Genomic DNA, 17,770 nt, shown 5'->3' with positions numbered 1-17,770 from the left:
ACAACCATCTGAAAACATCAAAATTTACAAAAATATGTATGGCCATCCAGACGCTGTGTCCGGATGACCAAATAATTCTGTGTAATTTTGGCGTTTTTAAATGGCTGTATCTCAGTCAAAACTAGCCTGATTAACACTAAACTTGGGGATTTTGTGAATCTCGGTGTGTTCTTTCTGACTACGTGGATCAATAGTTGTTAATCCCATAATTTACAGATTCGTACCTAGTCCTTTTCGGCTTGAAATCAGGCAATAGTGAGTAGCGTGGCAGGGTGCGTTTTCTAGTTGTCTGTAAAGAGGATTTAGATAGAGTTTTGAACGACTAGGAGATTTATACTAAAACAATTAGAATATTCGCTCTCGATTTCTATGCGTGATATTTGACTCGGGCTGCATGTCCTCTTACACCACGTACCTAGTGTAATGTTCCGACTGGTTCCGAGCGCTTGCACCGAAGAAGAACGGCCAGACGAACGGCATACTTTTCGCCCCCGACCACGTGACCAAAAAACGATTGAAGTTGTGGTCTTCGTTTCTTTCCGTTTAGTTCAAATGGCTAATTCTGTGGCTTCTGCAGTCGCCATTGTAGTTGTTGTGGCAGGATATCTTTACTACCGGAACATGGCAAGTCAAGATCAACGTATTCAAGCAGTTTTGGACGGACTGAAATCTTTGGAACAGGAAAATCCAGTTGTTGGGTCACCTAAAGTGGCTACCTGTTTTGAAGCAACTATGGATTATTTCGTTGACTCTGTGGGGTTGTTAGAAGCACTGAAACTTGAACCTCCCCGGGAAGCAATACCTCATGACGTTGTGAAAACCGAAAAGGAACTTCTGGAAACATTTGCTTTCTTTTTCAATCACAGCGCAGCTTCATCGTAAGTATCATATGTATAAAGCTTAGTAAGCTTGTCTCCGCAACTTGTAGCACAGGCTGACCACCCTATGTGTTCATGGTTAATAATTGTTTATATGGAACGAACAGAATCTATGAGGGTTATGAAAAAAGCTCTGAAAATTGCATATCTAAATTACATCTCGGTTTGAACATCCCAATAAAGTTAAGTGAAAGGTTAATTGAGTTGTGTGGTGTTTTTTTGCCTTCCTGGGCCATCTGAAGCGTTTTTTTTTTATGAAATTACTTTTGGTCGGATACCAGTAAGACAAGAGAGGGAGACAAGGCTTGCAATTTGGCGCCTGCCAGCCGCGACCTCCTCCACTTCAAACTGGAATTAACGCCAAAATACTGAAAATCTCACCTGAATGGTGATGGTTGTTGATTGATGAGATTTTTCTCTATCTCTTCACTGAATGTGAGCTTCATCCCTCAAACATTTTTCGAGAAAATAGATGCTGAAATCACGAAAACAGCTTTCTCAATATGATTGGTGCCAAACTCAGCGACCAAAGGAATTCAAGGCATGCACACCGTTTCAAATCTACCAATCAGCGACTGGCATTGCGTTAGGCTGCCGTAACTCTTTCTGGAATCCGACCAAAAGTAATTTTGTATAAAAACGCTTCAGACGACCCAGGAAGGCGAAAAACAACCACACTTGAGTCGATTAACGTTTCATTTAACTTTATTGGGAGATTCAGACCGAGATATAATTTAGATATGCAATTTTCAGATTCTGTTCGTTTCATATAAACAATTATTAACCACAAACACATAGGGTGGTCTGCCTGTGCTTGTAGCTATAAATTACTAAGGGTATGTTACTTCTAGTGAGTTATGCATTAGTCAATGAAAATCCTGGCACTCCGATCCTGCGACCCCGTGTACATAGCTGGGAATTTAATAAACATTTACCGAGTGTTAAAAGACGGCTTATTACCCGCCCCCGTAGTTAAGAGGTCTATTAGGTTACCGTATACCTTCAGATCAGCAATTTTCTTCAAAATTTGGATTTTTGATTCAAAGTAATGGTCAAAGAGTAATCTCTAATTTCTGAAAAAAATAATTGAAAAAGACGAAATATTGGTGGAGAAATGGAGGTTTTGTGTTATGGCCAGAAGTAAAAGTTTCCCTCTTGATTGACAGCCATACAATGTGTATGCAATCAACCAAGACGACTTTTGTGGGAATATATATGGCTTATACAGATGTCATGAACTGGCTACGCAGTTGATCAGCATTGTTGTTCTCACTGATTACCAGGCATTTTTCGTATTAGGTGTAATTCTATCAAGTTTATATAAGTAACCATGGACCACGGAAAACTCCTTGGACCAGTTTGAAAAAGTGAAAATAGCGAAGAACGAGTGAAAGTGCATCAATGAGTGAAGAAGCAAAAGTTGGCCTCGGGGATGAAAGTTATCATATCAAGCAGGCAAAAAAATCGAGTTCAGAAAGGAGATTTAGGTTGTGGAAAAAAAATTGGGGAACTTGACAGCGATAACAGCGATGTTGAAAGAGACTCTTCTGATGAATCTGATACTGACGAATCATTGGACTTATTGGAATATTATCCAGTGTTTCCGCTAGAGTGCGCCATTGCTGGAATCCCACGTTACAATCAGAGATGACCCCCAGAAAAACGAAAAAGGACCAATTTGACCCTTTTGTTTTACAAGACTGCAGGCTTAACACAGGCATAATATTTCAAAAGCCATCCCAGGGCTCGAAATTGTGATCGATATGGGCGCCAATGCAACTAACATTTCATCCTTGGCGACCAAAAATTCTGGTTTAGTCACCATAATACGGCATAATGGCGACTACATTTCTCTGTGTTGACGATCAATAATGGTTATTTTCTCACACATTATGCCCTTCTAGAAAATCATATGGAAAGATCTCTAAAACATTCAACATAAGAAAAGAAGTCAATCCGCCCTTTTGCTTTGCGGTATTGATTCTTCTCACATCGTAAAACTTCCAAATGGCTGACCGTGTTTGAAATTGCCCTATAATGCATTGCAAACCCTTGATCATGGACTGCGTTATGTATGCCTAAGGATTGTTCTCTTGTAATGCACGGATCCTTCATACTAGTATCTGATTCCAAAGAAACTTTATTGAGTAGAAATGTTTCAAAAAGCACTTACTGTTAAATTTTATCATAGATCCTAATAAACTGCTTTATTTTCCTTGGTATCCTGATGCATTTTTTTCCTTCTGTAGCTTATAATTTATTGGTCCCTTTCCTAAAACATAGGCATGCAAGGCGTGCAAGAGTTGGTTTTTTTGTGAACTATAAGTCTCGGAGATAAGAGCATTCATGGAACTGTTCACAGTAATGATTTGGTTGATTTGACAAGTTTTTTTGGTTGCGATGTACAGCAGGAAAGAAACTGAGAGTTTATGATGTAAGATAACTAAATAGTAAGCCATAAAATGTTTGACTGAACAAACTACAGTAATCTGACACGTCTCCAGATTAATGTAGATACCATCTTATTTTCTAACAGGCAATTTGATTCGTTCTTTAATACAACCCACAATGTGATTGGTCTGACACGCGCACATGCATAACTCTCTCCCTCACTGATCATGTAGCCTTTCCCCGGGGGGGGGGGGGGGGACTCCCTTATATGGGCTATATAGGTCTGTGTGGCCCCAAAGGGTATGGTTTTTCAGCTGGATTGGTCATAAATAGGGTATCGATTTTAGCTGATTTTGGCCATTTTGGTCATAAATAGGGTATGGTTTTTGCACTCTAGCCTTGATATGGGTATGCTTTAAGAAGAAGCCACTTTTTCATCATTATCGAAAAGAAAATCAACAAAAGCCCTTCACAAATTTATATCTTTATGGTAATTTAACATTGGTTTGAACTAGGGAGCTAATTATAACACAGGTCTGAAACAGGGTTTTGATTTAAGGGTCAGGTCGTAAATAGGGTTTCGAATTTTTGGTCGTCATAAATAGGGTAAGGAATATCACAGATTTTGGTCATAAATAGGGTAAGGGTTTTGGGAAGCGGGCCGCACACCCCCACCCAATTTTTCTGGGAGTACCCCCTCGGGAGCCCTTCCAGGCCCCAGGAGGAATTTTTGCTCAAAAATACTCAAGTTAAGGGAACTTTTCGCATTTTATATGAATCGTAAGTTTACCCTTTTTACACAACACAACGCAACAACACTACTTCACCGAAAATTGAAAGAAAGAGAAAAAAAACCTATCTGACACGTTGAAAGTCTGATTTAATTAAATTGCACTTTAACTTGGTGCCACACAGTCTTCAAAGAACATTTGAACAGTTTTCACACTTTTTACCTTTAAAATATCGGACTGAAAAGAATGTCATAAAATGCCCATCAAATAAAATATTAAACTGCTACTGCAGAGATGTAAAAACCGTCCAGAAATGAAAGCTTCTTTTTGTTTAATATCCAGGGAACAATAGCTGATAACATGTCAGCTCTAATTGAATTTACCCCTTACAAAAACAAAAGTGTTAAGTTACCATTTGTAACTAAAGATAGCAAACATCTCGTGGGACCAAGTGGTGACGATTCGTCAGCTCTAATTGAATTGACTCCCTTGTGAAAAACAAGAGTGTCAAATTACCCTTTGTAACTAAAAAATAAAAATATCTCATATTTGCATGCAACAAGAACAAAACAATCATTACCTACACTTACTATGGTAAACATTAGAACTGTTTCAAATCTAAATAGCCTCATCTCCTCTAAAACATGTACTAAGAACTAGAAGCGACGATTCGTGACCTCTAATTGAATTTACTCCTTGTGAAAAACAAAAGTATCAAGTTACCTTTGTAACTAAAGATAAAAGTATCTCATGCCATTTGCATACCACTTACTCATGAACTGTTTCAAAACTCAAGGCTCATCTCGTTCATAATTAGCCACCATTACACTGAACATTATGCACTCTAAATTAACTCAATGTATGTATGTAACTGTCACACTCCGCTCCAAACCGGACTAAAAATCACAAACCGGCAACATACACATTGGTCTTTATGTTTCAGTTACCAAAGTCCTTGTGTTTAATACAATAAAACGCTTAAGACTTCACATACCTCACTTAAATTATCTTGAACAAAAATAATTTCCTTTTTCTTCAACTGCAATTCATGTTGGTTATTAATGTGAACAAGCGAAAATCCTGATAACACTGAAGAGAAAATATTTAGTTTCGTTAAAACGTATCTTCTCATTCCAGTAGTAAACAAGACTCAACCAAGATTAACAAGTAAACAAGATTAAAATTGTAAAATCGTCACAAAATATCTTTTTGTTCTGTTGACCAAAAATTAATTGTAGTCTCTTTGCTTTTCACACTGACACTTACCAGTGGATGCTGAAGTTAACGACACGCCTGGAACACTCATTACGAACTCTGCAGCAATACTTAGGTTTCAATATACAACACGCAAATGATTTGAACCTGGTCACAACCTCTTCATATTCCCAGTAGTGCATTCCACTCGCCTAAAATACAATTGATCCTATCATAGAAACCACTTCAACTTGTTTTTCATTCACATCTTAAACCTAGTAACAGAGCGGCTCAAGACTCAATTCAAGAACTTATCTAGTGGGAAAAACTCACCCTTCATCGCATGCTCGTAGTTATATGCCAAACACTATGTTTCTTTGACTGTTTATCCAGTTGCAAATAATTATCAAACTCGCCGACATAATCCTCAGCCTAACCCACAGAAAATGTCAAAGTAAGCCCAATATATGAATACTTCCTCCTCTTTTATAGAAGCCAGAGAATAAATATGGCCATTCTGAACTGTATCGGGATCGAATCCTCTCACAAACCATTTACCTTTACAACAAGAAATTTGATTGGCTGTTTATAGTAGATCCAATCTGATTGGTGTGACATACATACATCTCTCACTCACTCACCCATTGATCTGTAACATACCCGACACGCCGACTAAGAGGTATTTTTTTTACAAAAAAATAACTCAAAAATTGGCCCCTAAAAAAGATCTTCTGGGGCCACTTTGGCCCTCAAGTAAAATGTTCTGGTTGAAACACTGTTATCCATGCACAGTTCTTTTGTTTTGTTTTGTTTTTCTGCTGAGCCACTCTAGCGTTCGTATCCTTTTTTGTCTTCCCCATTTTGCCAGACCAGCTTCAAGAAAAACAAGCCACAGAAAAATCATATCTCCACCTTGAGGGAATTGCAAAGCACAAGGGTTTTTTGGAGATTTCACAAGTTAATTTCACCAGGAGTTATGGGCGGTGCCTACTAAATCCAAAGGTTTTTGCACCAGGTTAGTACCATGTGGAAAAAGTAGATCTTTGCGAGGACTATTGGAATCCACAAAGAAAACTGGGTGTAACCACGCATTTTTTCGAGATAATTAGCTTTGAATCTCAAAAAATACTGACATTGGCATTTTTTCTGAAGAAAAAGAAGAAAAGGACAGTTCTTCACAGATTTCCTTAGAATGTGCCTTTACATACAGAAAAGCAAACACATTTATAAGGATCTTAAAACTGCATGGTAAATGGTAACATAAAAATCATTTTTGGTATGTTTTTCACAAAAAAATTGTTGCAACCGCGCTTTTAGCGTCTCTGACAGCCTTCCTCTGGTTCAGCTAAAACACAATCAAGATACCTTTTGTTCACAACCAGAAACTAATCACATGTTGAATAGGCTTGCCACTTCCATTTTGTGACATAAAATGCAGGGGTGACCACGCGTTTGTTTAAAGTACTGTTATTCATCTTTTTTGAAAACTTTTATGGGGCGCATTATATTTTTTCCTGTCACCTGCCCAGTATGTAAAACATTTGCGTATTTCACACTTGTTTTGTGCACGCACTACGCCATTGATGGGAACGTGTTTACAGTTGGATTTCAGTTTAATTTTTGTCAGATAACAGCTAGTTTTTCAGCTGGAGGACATTAACAGTGAGTGGTTAGCAATATGCTGCTCTTCTCCCCCTGGGTTAAGTACAGGCTCATTAAACTTGATTTGGTCACAGTAGGAAAATCTTGCTTTCAATTTAGTTGTGTACTTGGTAGCGTAGTTGATTGCGTCAATGTAAACCTCAGTGCACGTGTGGTGCTTAAACCATGCCTTGTGTAATGTGCAGAACGTGTTCGCTGTAACAAAAGGAGGCACCTTCCTTAATGGGAGTAAACTTTCCAAGCACTGATTGGCTCAGTTATCTGAGAACCTAGTGGAAGGTGTTTGTGGGTGGAGTTTGTCTGCGAAGCAAGAGTTTTTTTCTTAGCGCTGTTTTCTTATGAATTAATTTTTTCTTTTGATGCAGACACTTAAAAGAGGTACAACTCAAAAGGTTTTTTTTCGATTGCCCTCAAATTTGGACAGTAGCTAGTTTAACTTATAAGCAACAAGAAGTTGTCTGCAAATTGTTTAATTTGAAATACAATGTATTTTTTCTCCGAGAGCAATTTTTGTACGATCACCTCACATTTTTTAAATGCTATTTTGAAAATGTTTTATAACTTTTTACTGCAAATGAATATGGCGAAATGCAGACATGTTTTTTTAGTGCTTTGGTTCCTGAAACTGAGGAAAAAATAAATTAGCAAAAAACAAAATTCTCTTTGACTTGTAGCTTTTAAATGGTGATTCAGGCTCTTGCATTCAGTGGTTGTGAAAAATTCGGCATTTCATTTTATTTTAAAATTCTTGGTATAGTTTGATAGCCAGCTCTGTAAGTTTTAATTTGAGATAGGGGTTTAGGTATCTACAACTTAAACCGGATGCGCCACACAGGGTGAGATGAAATTCAGAAACTCTGCTTGCCCTTCAGGCAAGCTGTAATTTCATTTTACTAGCCCAAATCTCTGAGGAGTTAGCCCAAAATTATTTTATTTAATAAGGATAATTAAATCAACTTAATATGCAAAAATAATGTTAATTAATAATACAGAGCTTAGATGAACTAATTCACTTTGATTTCCCCTTTGAATTAAACCTCATACAATAAAATATTTAGAACACTCAATGAGTGGTTTCAGAAAGTATCCATACCCCCCACTGGTTTTTTCTTCCAGTTTGACCCCAACCCCTTCCCCAGGATTTTCTGTTCCAGGGGGCTTCAACTTGAGTTATTGTATTGTATTGTAAGTAGTGTAAGTGATTGTATTGTATTGTAAGTAATGTATGTACTGCATTGTAAATTACATTGAGTACGAAGTATTATAAATAATGTAAGTATATCTATTAGTCTTGTAAGTAACATAGCTGTGTAAGTGTTGTAAACAGTGTGTGTAACAATGCATAATAATAATAATAATGATAATAAAAAGGAAACAAAACCTACGTTCTACAACGAGGTGAATAAGATTGTTGAGGCTTCAAACTGGTGAACTAGCTATGTAGTCGTGGATTTTAATAAAAACACAGCTCGCCGGAGGTCGTAATCCGGCCGTGTTCCTCAATGACCATTCCAAATACAGAATTGTTTTGTTCTTTGAGCTTCGTCTTTGAGGAACAAAATATATCTAAATTACAAACTTAGAATGGATCAAGCATTTATAAATATATGAGGAAAGTGAAACAAACGATTAAGATTCAACTGTATAGTTACCGACGGAGATTGTCGTGCTGAAAGAAGAATGTGCTTCTCAGTCAACCGAAACGCAAACTAATAAGTCGAGGACTCCCAGGTTATTAGCATAGCGAAATAGACATTTCATTCAAAATAACAGCCAAGTAGAAATGTGTTCATTTAACTGATTCTATACTGAACCTCTCTTTTCAAGATCTTGTCAAAGGATTTTCCATGATTTACTAGTATGAAATGTGCAAATTTATGTAGCTTGTGTTCATACAAAATAATTGACTGTGCATATACTACGGTCGGTCGACAATAACGAAGTGAAAAGTTTCCTTACCTTCAGATATTGTTTTCTGACATCTCTGCTTATCTCTTATGTTAAAACTATTTTAACTTGTATTTTGGGGGAAAGTAATGTTTGAATCCAAACATGATTTGATGCTCCGAAATCTGTACGTTCCGTAAAGTCAAATATCCAACGCTTTGTGTTCATTGACATCTTTATAACTATTTAAGAGCTGTAAGTTAACTCTTCAGTCATTATTTGTACGTTCATAACCCAAATGGACTGGCAAATTGTCGATCCTGGCTTAAATATAATATACAACATGGTGATCTCGACTAGTGACCCACACTTCAGAATGGAAAAAATATATAATTATACATCGCAGCCGTCCAAATCGTAGCTACAGTAGAATTGAATTCAAATTTTAATGCTAGATGATACAGTTCTTTCACTTAAAAGTATTGTCCAGTTTGATAAAAATTAATATGAATCACCAGTAACCCAAAGATGTTTTTACTAAGCTCAAAGCTCAGTCAAAAGTCTCTTCAGTGGTTTAGCACGGTTCCCGAAGTGATGTCACTAATAACCCGACCCAGATCCCACTTTGCGTGGTCGTGAACATAGAAATTACGTGTTTAAATGCCTGTAGAAACTCAGGGATTTTATCAATGACGATAATTTTTTTGCTGAAGTAATCAGGGAAACCAGTAGATTTTATTAAAGAAAAAAAATTGGGGGGTGGTTAGTGGCACTTTAAGCTCTTTTAAATAACCTAGTTAACTTATTCATAGTCAAAACAACGTATTGAATTACTTTACACATGTAGTTATAGCGGCAAAGTAAAGCTGTCAAGCAACATGTTTTTCAAAACACCTGTTTGCCAAAGATCGCTGAAATTTTTCTTTCAGGAAAGGAATACATCAATTAAGTCATATGCTTTGTCTTTGCAGTTTTTAAATGATAATAAGTTTATTTTATGCCTTCATGTTTTTAATTTGTCACATGTTTCAATAACTTTAATCTTATGGTAACCTGAATAACCTTAAGGTTACCGTATACCTTCCCCAAAGCACTTAAAAAAATGTCTGCGTTTTGCCATATTCAATTGCAGTAAAAAGTTACAGAACATTTTTGAAATAGGATTAAAAAAATGTAGAGCAATCGTACAAAATCACTCTCGAAGAAAAAAGATTTCAAAATTAACAGTTCGCAGACGTGTTTTTGTAGTTTATATTGTTAAACTAGCTACTGTCCAAATATGAGGGCAATTGAACAAATTCCCTTTGAGTTATAACTTTTTAAAGTGTCTGCTTCAAGCAAAAACATTTATTTGAGAAAACAGCGCTATGAAAAATCTTTTGCTTTGCAAGCAAGCTCCACCCACAAACACCGTCAACTGGGTTCTCAGATAACTGAGCCAATCAGTGCAGGGAAAGTTTACTACCGTTATCCTCCTGGTGAAATTTATGCGTAAATCTCCAAAAAACCTTGTCTGCAATGCGCTCAAGGTGCCGAAGGCGGAGGGATAATTTTTCTGTGGCTTGGTTTTTCTTGAAGTTGATCACTGGCATAATGAAGGAGACGAAAAAGGATATGAACTTTTGAATGGCTGGGTGAAGAAAACAAATAAAACAACTCTGCATGGATAATATTTCAATGGGTCTCAATGAGTCCAATGATTCGTCGATATCAGATTCATCGGAGTCTCTGTCAACATCCCTGTTATTGCTGTCAAGTTCCAAATTTTTACAGAACCTTTCTTTCTCTTACCTTGATTTTTTTGCTGGCCTTATATGATAGCTATAGCTTAATCCATGTGGCGAACTTTTGCTTCTTCACTCATTGATGTATTTTCATTCGTTCTTCACTGTTTTCGCTTTTTTGAACTGGTCCATGTTTTTAACGTGGTCTACGTTTACTTATAACTTAATAGACTTACACCTAATACATGTACCAAAAATGCTTGGTAGTCAGAACAACAGTGCTGATCAATTAAGTATCTGTATCTAGGTAATTTCTGTGAAAATCTTCTTGGTTGATTGGATATGTGCCATAGGGCTGTCAATCAAGAGACAAACTTTTACTTCCAGCGAAAATGTAAAACCACCATTTCTCCGCCAATATTTACTCTTTTTCAAAACATTTTTTCAGGAAATAGAGATTATTCTTCGACCACTATGTTGACCCAAAAATCCAAATTTGAAGAAAATTGCCGACCTGAAGGTATACTGTTACCTGAAAAGCCCCATGTGGTGGAGGCATTCGAACTCCAGGACCAGGTAAATCAAAAGCTGCCTCGTGTCCCTTGTTTAGTGCGAAGGTATCCATGGCCAAACCAAACAAGTGTAATGCAAACGTAACGCTAGATCAAGTAAACAGGATACATTTTTACTTCCATTAATTTTAAGAAGAATTATGGCATTAACTCTGCACTGCTGCAAATCAGAGTTGACCAAATCATTAACATGGTTGCTAAGTACAGTCCAAAATCCTTGATGGCAAATTTGATGTCGTGCTTGCACATTGCAACAAAGTATTGCATCCATCCCATCATTACCTCTTGGGTGTGAAGTGGCAGAATCTGGTCTATGTGGACTCAGCTCTTCCCTTTTGGGCTCTGTTCTCCCCCATATGTCTTCTATTCCATGGTTGACATGGTGAAGTGGATCCTCCTCAGTCCCTACCATGTGTCAGATCTCCTGCAATACTTAGATGACTTCCCTCCCAACTTTAACCAATCTGCTCTAAACCTGGCAACTTCTGTGGCAGTTTGTAAATGATTAGGCCTCCCCCTTCACCCCAACAAGTGTGTAGGTCCTTCATCTTGACGTGTGGTCTTAGGTATCGAATTGGACTCTGTGGCTCGGGGGGCATGTCTTCCTACAGAAAAACTTCTCGCTTTGCAGGAATTAGTACATATTAATACATATTATATATTATAATATAATATGTATATTATTATTGTAGCACCCTGGCAAGACTTGTCACAACGACTTTCATAAAATTTATCATTTATTAGGTTGTTTCCGATCGAAGCATTGTGACATCAATCTTTCGCCTTACAGATAGAAGTTGGAGGGGTCTTTGTTTTCGAGGTCTACATTTTCTAGGGGTCTTCATTTTCTAGGGGTCTTCAGTCTTCGGTCTTTGTTTTCTAGACACCCTGGTCCGAGGAAGTTCAACCAGGGCTCAACACTATTAAACTTTTCAATCTTCTACCCTAGTAGCTAGTGACAACTTAGATGTTACTAGCCAAAAAATATTTACTAGCCAAGCGTTGACATTGGCTAGTTCCAATTACTAGCAAGACTGGAAAGCACAACACAAGTGACAGATTCTAATCGAAAATTAGAACAGCCACCTGTGATGAACGCTGAAGCGGAATTGGACAGATCCTTTTTAGTGCAGAGTGCACTATTGGGATGGTTTAGGGGGTTGCTGTTCGCTAAGGCACTGATGCACTAAGCCATAACACCATAACGCCATAAGGTGTAAACTTTAATGTTTGTTTAAAGTGTATATGACACAATTTATTTTTTCCGCTGATTCTGGTAGTTAATAATGTTAGAAAAATGGTGGTAGAGTTTTTAGATCGTGAGAATATTTTGAAACCCCTTTTTTTTCATTCGAAATATGCGTTACTTTCATGTTGAAATTGTCCCAGAGATCACGCGGCCAAAATGTCACATGATTTACGTCTGTGACGTCACTGTGTTTGATAAACAAACCAACATGGCTGAAGGCGAAGGGAAACACTTGAAGCATGGGGGTCGATATTGTGTGGCTGGAGCGCCGAATGGTCAAAGTTGCAAGAATACTAGTTACACACCAGGCGTAATGATGCACGATTTCCTGAAAAATCCGACAGTTAGGGCGAAATGGGTTAAATTCATCCAGAGGCATCGCATGGATTTTGCCGAACCAGTTGTGAAATATACTTTGTTGTGTTCAGTTCATTTCGAGCAGAGTTGTTTTGAGAATGACCTAGCTTGGTCTATGGGATTGACCTAGTTAAAGGTTCTATTCCTACAAGACACACTGTTCTTCCTGAAGGACCTGAAGTTTTGACTGAACGGAAAAAGCGACAAGTAAGTGAATATTTTCTGTTCACGTTGAACCTTATACAGTGGGCTTACAGTCTGCAGCTTACCGCTTCTTGAAGCATTTAAGTTTGTGCATGAAGCTGTTGAAGGATATGCCTGCCAAAAACCCCTTTTTAGAAGTCAAAGATGAAGTTCAGTTTATTTTTTTCGTGCATACTGTAGTTTTGTTTACCACGCTTCACATTCCTGTCTTCTAACAATGGTTTATTTTGTGATTATTCAACAAGACGTTTCAACGGCGGGAAAGAAAAATTAACATGACAGTGGACTAAGCTTGATAAGAACAGGGTGTTGTATCGTGAAGCTTGCGATCTGTAAATTTTGAAACTTAGTATGCAGTGATATACACACCTGTGCAACAAATTTGATGTTTTTCGTTTTTAAACAGCTAAGGCGAGATGCCTTTGGAGAAAAATGGAGGCTTGGAAGAAAAGGAAACTAGGTACTGTGGAAGAAGTCACTGAAGGCATAGATTTAGTTGCTTTAGGTGGTTGCAGCGATCCAACTTAGTCAGATGCTATTACTACGTCTAGCATTCAAACAGAAACAGCTTCAACTGCCAGCAATACCACCATTGCCATGGACATGACAACCCCAAGCGCAAGCCCAACCTCAAGCACTACTGCCACTGCCTCTGACATGGTTATAACTACCTGCACCACCCCTCTCACTACAGCAAATCCTGTGTGCACCCCATCTCCAGCAGTGACGCCAAGGTTATCTGTGAGTAGCAACTCTTGTGGGAGTGACTGTGCACATAAAAGGAAATACAGAAGTCTACAAAAGACCAATGGGTGCCTGAGAAGAAAAATCACAGAACTGAAGCAGAATGTCAGAGAATTAAAAAGTGTGAGTACAACGTAAAAATATTGTATTCTTTTTAACTTGTGTTAAAGAGGTTGTTCTATCCAATGTTATTATTAATAGTTAATCACTGCTTGTACATGTATGTGTCAACCAAGACTGTTATAAATACCAGTCAATAAGTCCTGAGTCATTCCTGAAACCTTGCTACAAGCAAGTGATAATCAAAATATAGAATCATTATCAATGGCTACTTTTATGTTCGTATCATCAAATAATTGTTTTCCAGGACAGAGCTGTAGGGTTTATGAAAGCAATATACAATGCAGTCCAATCCCTTTCCTTTCTTTTTTTTTTCTGTCATAACAGAAAGTTGTTGAAAAAGCCCCAGGTGATGAAGAGAAAGATGGGCAGGAAGTACAAGAAGATTACTTTATATGGAACAGCACTGGACCTGACGATAGTTCGACTGAGAAGGACAGCAAGTGGGATCCTCAGGCAGAAGGTGATTGCACACAAGATGAGGAGGAGGAAGAGCTCTGCAGAAGAAGAAGTAGAAAATGAAATCAGGTTTGGTTAAGATTCTGTTAACAATCAGGAATTGTTAGGATTCATAGCAAAAAACTCTTACTGTATTTTTGATTGTTTTGCGTATTGAATTTTATTTTTAATGTGATTTCTAATCTTCTGCTGGAGCATTTCTTCATTCATTCAAAAGTGCTAGCAATTGTAGTAATGGGACAATATTCATACTATGCACTCTTTGTAAAGGATGTTAGAACAATACCAACATGTACAGACATGTATCTTAACATGTTAAGGGGTACAGTTTTTTCTTTGGGAAAAGTCCTAGTGATGTACACGTCAAAATACAACCCTAGATTTGAATACAAGGATTGTTAAACTTTCTTTCACTTGTTTTTGCAGGATTGACCCAGATGCTCCAGCTTATGATGAGCCCAAATTTATTGTATTTTACAGCATGTTAGTCAAATTATTCACCCTGTTCTGCTTTAAATGCAAAGAAAGTGGGCCATCAGCTACAGTCAAGCAGAATGGTACAATGATCACTGTGACACAGAGTTGTCCCCAATGTCAGGATTCTTACATTTGGAAATCCCAGCCACCACCACTCGGTGGGAAATACCCTATTGGCAACATCTTGTTGAGTTTTGCAGTGTTGATGGCAGGAGCATCCATTAACAAGGTGTTGCTGGTGTTTCACCACATGGGACTCCATGTTTATTCTGCCCGCACCTTCTTCGGGCATCAGAAATCTTTCATTTTGCCCATTATCCTCCATCATTGGGAAACATACCAAGCCAACCTAGTCACAAAGATCAAGAAATTGAAAGATGTAGCATGGACTGGTGATGGTCGTTTTGATTCTGTTGGACAATCTGCTAAGTATGGCATTTACACGATGTTCTGCACGACAATAATGAAAATTGTCCACTTTGAGTTAGTTCAGGTAAGTCAGGTTCTCTTTCTTTAAATGAGGCTAAATGTTATTTAGGCAAAGTGAAAATCAAACCAATGCTGCCATTTCTCCGGGATCAGGTGGGGGAGTAGAAGTACTCTTAGTCGGTTCATGCTACAGAAACCGGGATAAGCTCCAGCCTAATGGTCCACTTGGTCCGTAACAGACTTAACCTTTACCTTTACAAGAACATACTATTGACCAAATCTGCCCAAGGTCAAATATCATTTTCCGTGACGTGGCTTGCCAGGAAGTACATGTAGTTAATACATAAACATGTAGTAAATGCTTGTAAGCCAATTTCACTTGGAAAATGATGGTATGATCTATGCATAAGAATTTGATATATATTCTTGTCTAACTGCTTTTCCTTTAATTTCTGAGGCCAATGAAACAGGTGGTAGCCAGCAGACTGAACTGGAAGGGGCAAAGAGGTGCTTTGCTTATTTACATGGGCTTGGCTTATCCATTGCCATATTTGTGTCAGACCGACACGGAGGAATAGCGAAATGGATTCGGGAGAACTGTGAAAGTACAAAACATTACTTTGAGATCTGGCATGTTGCAAGGTCAATTACCAAAAAGCTATTGCATGCAAGTAAAGAAAAAGGTTGCAAAATTATCAAAGATTGGATGAAGGGAATACGATGACGTGTACTGGTGTACCACATCCACAAAAGCTGGTTTTGAATCCCTCATCCTAGCAAAATGGAATTCATTTATGCATCATGTGGCTAATAAACATACAAATCATCCTGATCCACTCTACAAACAGTGTCACCATGATGATCTTGCACCAAGAAAGTGGATAAAGATTGGTAAGCATTTTTCAGTGTGTGCTGTATAGTGCATATCATGTCAAGTCACAATACACATTGTATTGGTTTTGCATAACCATTTGAACAAGTTCCATGTAGGTTGTACAATGTTGTTGTTTTCATCAGACATTTAGTCTAGTAAATGATGATTACAAATGTATGTTTTGACAGGAACGGCAGCTTATGACAAACTCGAGAGCTTGTTGACCAAGAAGATTCTACTCAATGATATCAAAAAGCTGTCACCAGATGCCCACACCAGTTGTCTGGAAGGCTTCCATGCAACATTAAACTATTGGCACCCAAAGTTGATTTGCTACTCTTGGCTTGGATCTCTCTGCAGGTTGGTGCTGTGGTTTAGATAATCACATTGTTTACTTCTGCATCTAGTGGCACCATGGACTGTTTTTTATCTTTAGTATTTAGTACTCTATTTTGAAATCTTAATATTTTCAATGTGTCATGTTGACTTTGCATTGTAAATACAAAGCCTACTGTGCAGATAATGTTGCGCAGAAGCATGTTTATTTTATTTTTCAACATCTTCATTTTATTTTGACAGGCACATTTTGGCAAGCCTACATTTCAATGAGAATATTCACAGAGAAACACAGCTATCAAAAGAAGGGAAGGAGTATATATGGGTAACATACCCTAAATTTAAACTGGGAGAAGAAGTGGTTCGAGAGGTGGCATGCCCTCCCACTTATGGTAAGTTTTTAAAATCTTAAACTACTTTTTTTTCTGTGCTCCTCAATCACATGCTACATGTAACTCAGTTCAGTTGATGATGATGATCAAATTCACAATTTTAAAATGCTTTTCCCTTTACACTTGTAAGTCTCCATGTTTGCAACATTCAGGAAATTGTATTGGCACATTTCTTCTATTCAGGTTACGTCGACACAATGAAAAAACTATTGTTCACAATGCCAAGATCATCACTAAAGGAAATACTGGAGAGATGCACTTCAAAGGCACCTGAGCCACTTAATTGTCAATCTCCAGAAAGACATAGCAAAGAAGAAGCTCTTGAGGGTTACAGTGGAAGAAAGCAAATGAAGAAAACATCATTATTTCCATCTGGTTAGCTTTTATTGTATCAATTGAAAGTGATTAAGGACAGATCTATACTAGGAGAATAATGTAGAATTTGCTATTGTCCCTCCCCCTGTGATAAACAGATCATGACAGACTTTATATAATTTTATTTTATTGCAGTATATTGTGTATTATTTGTGTTGAGATATAGAAAACAGTGTTTCTCATATGTTAGCTAAACATATATGTAAACTCTGGGATCTTGGCAGACAGTTGTGTATTTCCAGAAAATATCCATGCATCCCCACGGAACAGATTTTTCCGAGAGCCCCTTCTTCCCCCCCCCTCCCCCCCCCAGCCCCTCTGGAAATTCCAAGTAAGCTATTCCTTTAAATTGTTTCGTCTCTCAGACCCCACAGGGAATTCCAATCCCTTCTGTGGGGGAAGTAGGGATATTTTTTGGAACTGCACATAAGAAATTCCTGAAAAAAAATCTAAGCTTTTTAAAAAATTGTAACAATGAAAGTATTTTAATTATTCTGCAGGAGAAGAGCAGTCCAATTTACAGACAGCAAGGCCAAGCAGTAAACCAAGCAGCCGCCAAATCTCAAAAAGAAATTATAAATGCTCCATATGTAAAAAGCCAGTGCGTGATCATAAAGCACAATGCAAAAAATAATGATTTTTAACTTTTGACTAGTATGACATCAGACTAGCACAAATTAATTCTGATCAGTTCCTGCACAAACAAATATTTACA

At 37.7% G+C, this 17,770-nt stretch overlaps 1 protein-coding gene and 1 pseudogene across 3 annotated transcripts in view; both read left to right on the top strand.

Moving 5' to 3' along the window:
* The first annotated feature begins 408 nt into the window (after positions 1-408).
* The window catches only part of LOC145489645 (ADP-dependent glucokinase-like), a 39,580-nt gene continuing 22,218 nt past the window's right edge, over positions 409-17,770 (top strand). Inside the window, exon 1 of one of the 2 annotated variants that reach the window (XM_081468670.1) lies at positions 409-878. In XM_081468670.1, coding sequence (XP_081324796.1) covers positions 424-878 — 455 coding nt within the window. In that variant the 5' untranslated portion in view covers positions 409-423. Of the gene's footprint in view, positions 879-4,575; positions 11,044-17,770 lie in introns of those variants that run through there. The other variant, XM_081468672.1, reaches the window with a different exon arrangement.
* On the top strand, positions 11,011-17,723 carry LOC145489308 (uncharacterized; annotated as a pseudogene). Its single transcript, XR_014049583.1, has 10 exons — positions 11,011-12,852; positions 13,256-13,267; positions 13,378-13,716; positions 14,041-14,241; positions 14,599-15,142; positions 15,536-15,969; positions 16,150-16,312; positions 16,532-16,680; positions 16,864-17,055; positions 17,556-17,723. The product of XR_014049583.1 is annotated as an uncharacterized LOC145489308 (transcript).

The sequence above is a fragment of the Orbicella franksi genome, chromosome 6, assembly GCF_964199315.1.
Source record: "Orbicella franksi chromosome 6, jaOrbFran1.1, whole genome shotgun sequence".
Lineage (NCBI taxonomy): Eukaryota > Metazoa > Cnidaria > Anthozoa > Scleractinia > Merulinidae > Orbicella > Orbicella franksi.
This window is presented reverse-complemented; position numbering and strand designations above follow the sequence as displayed.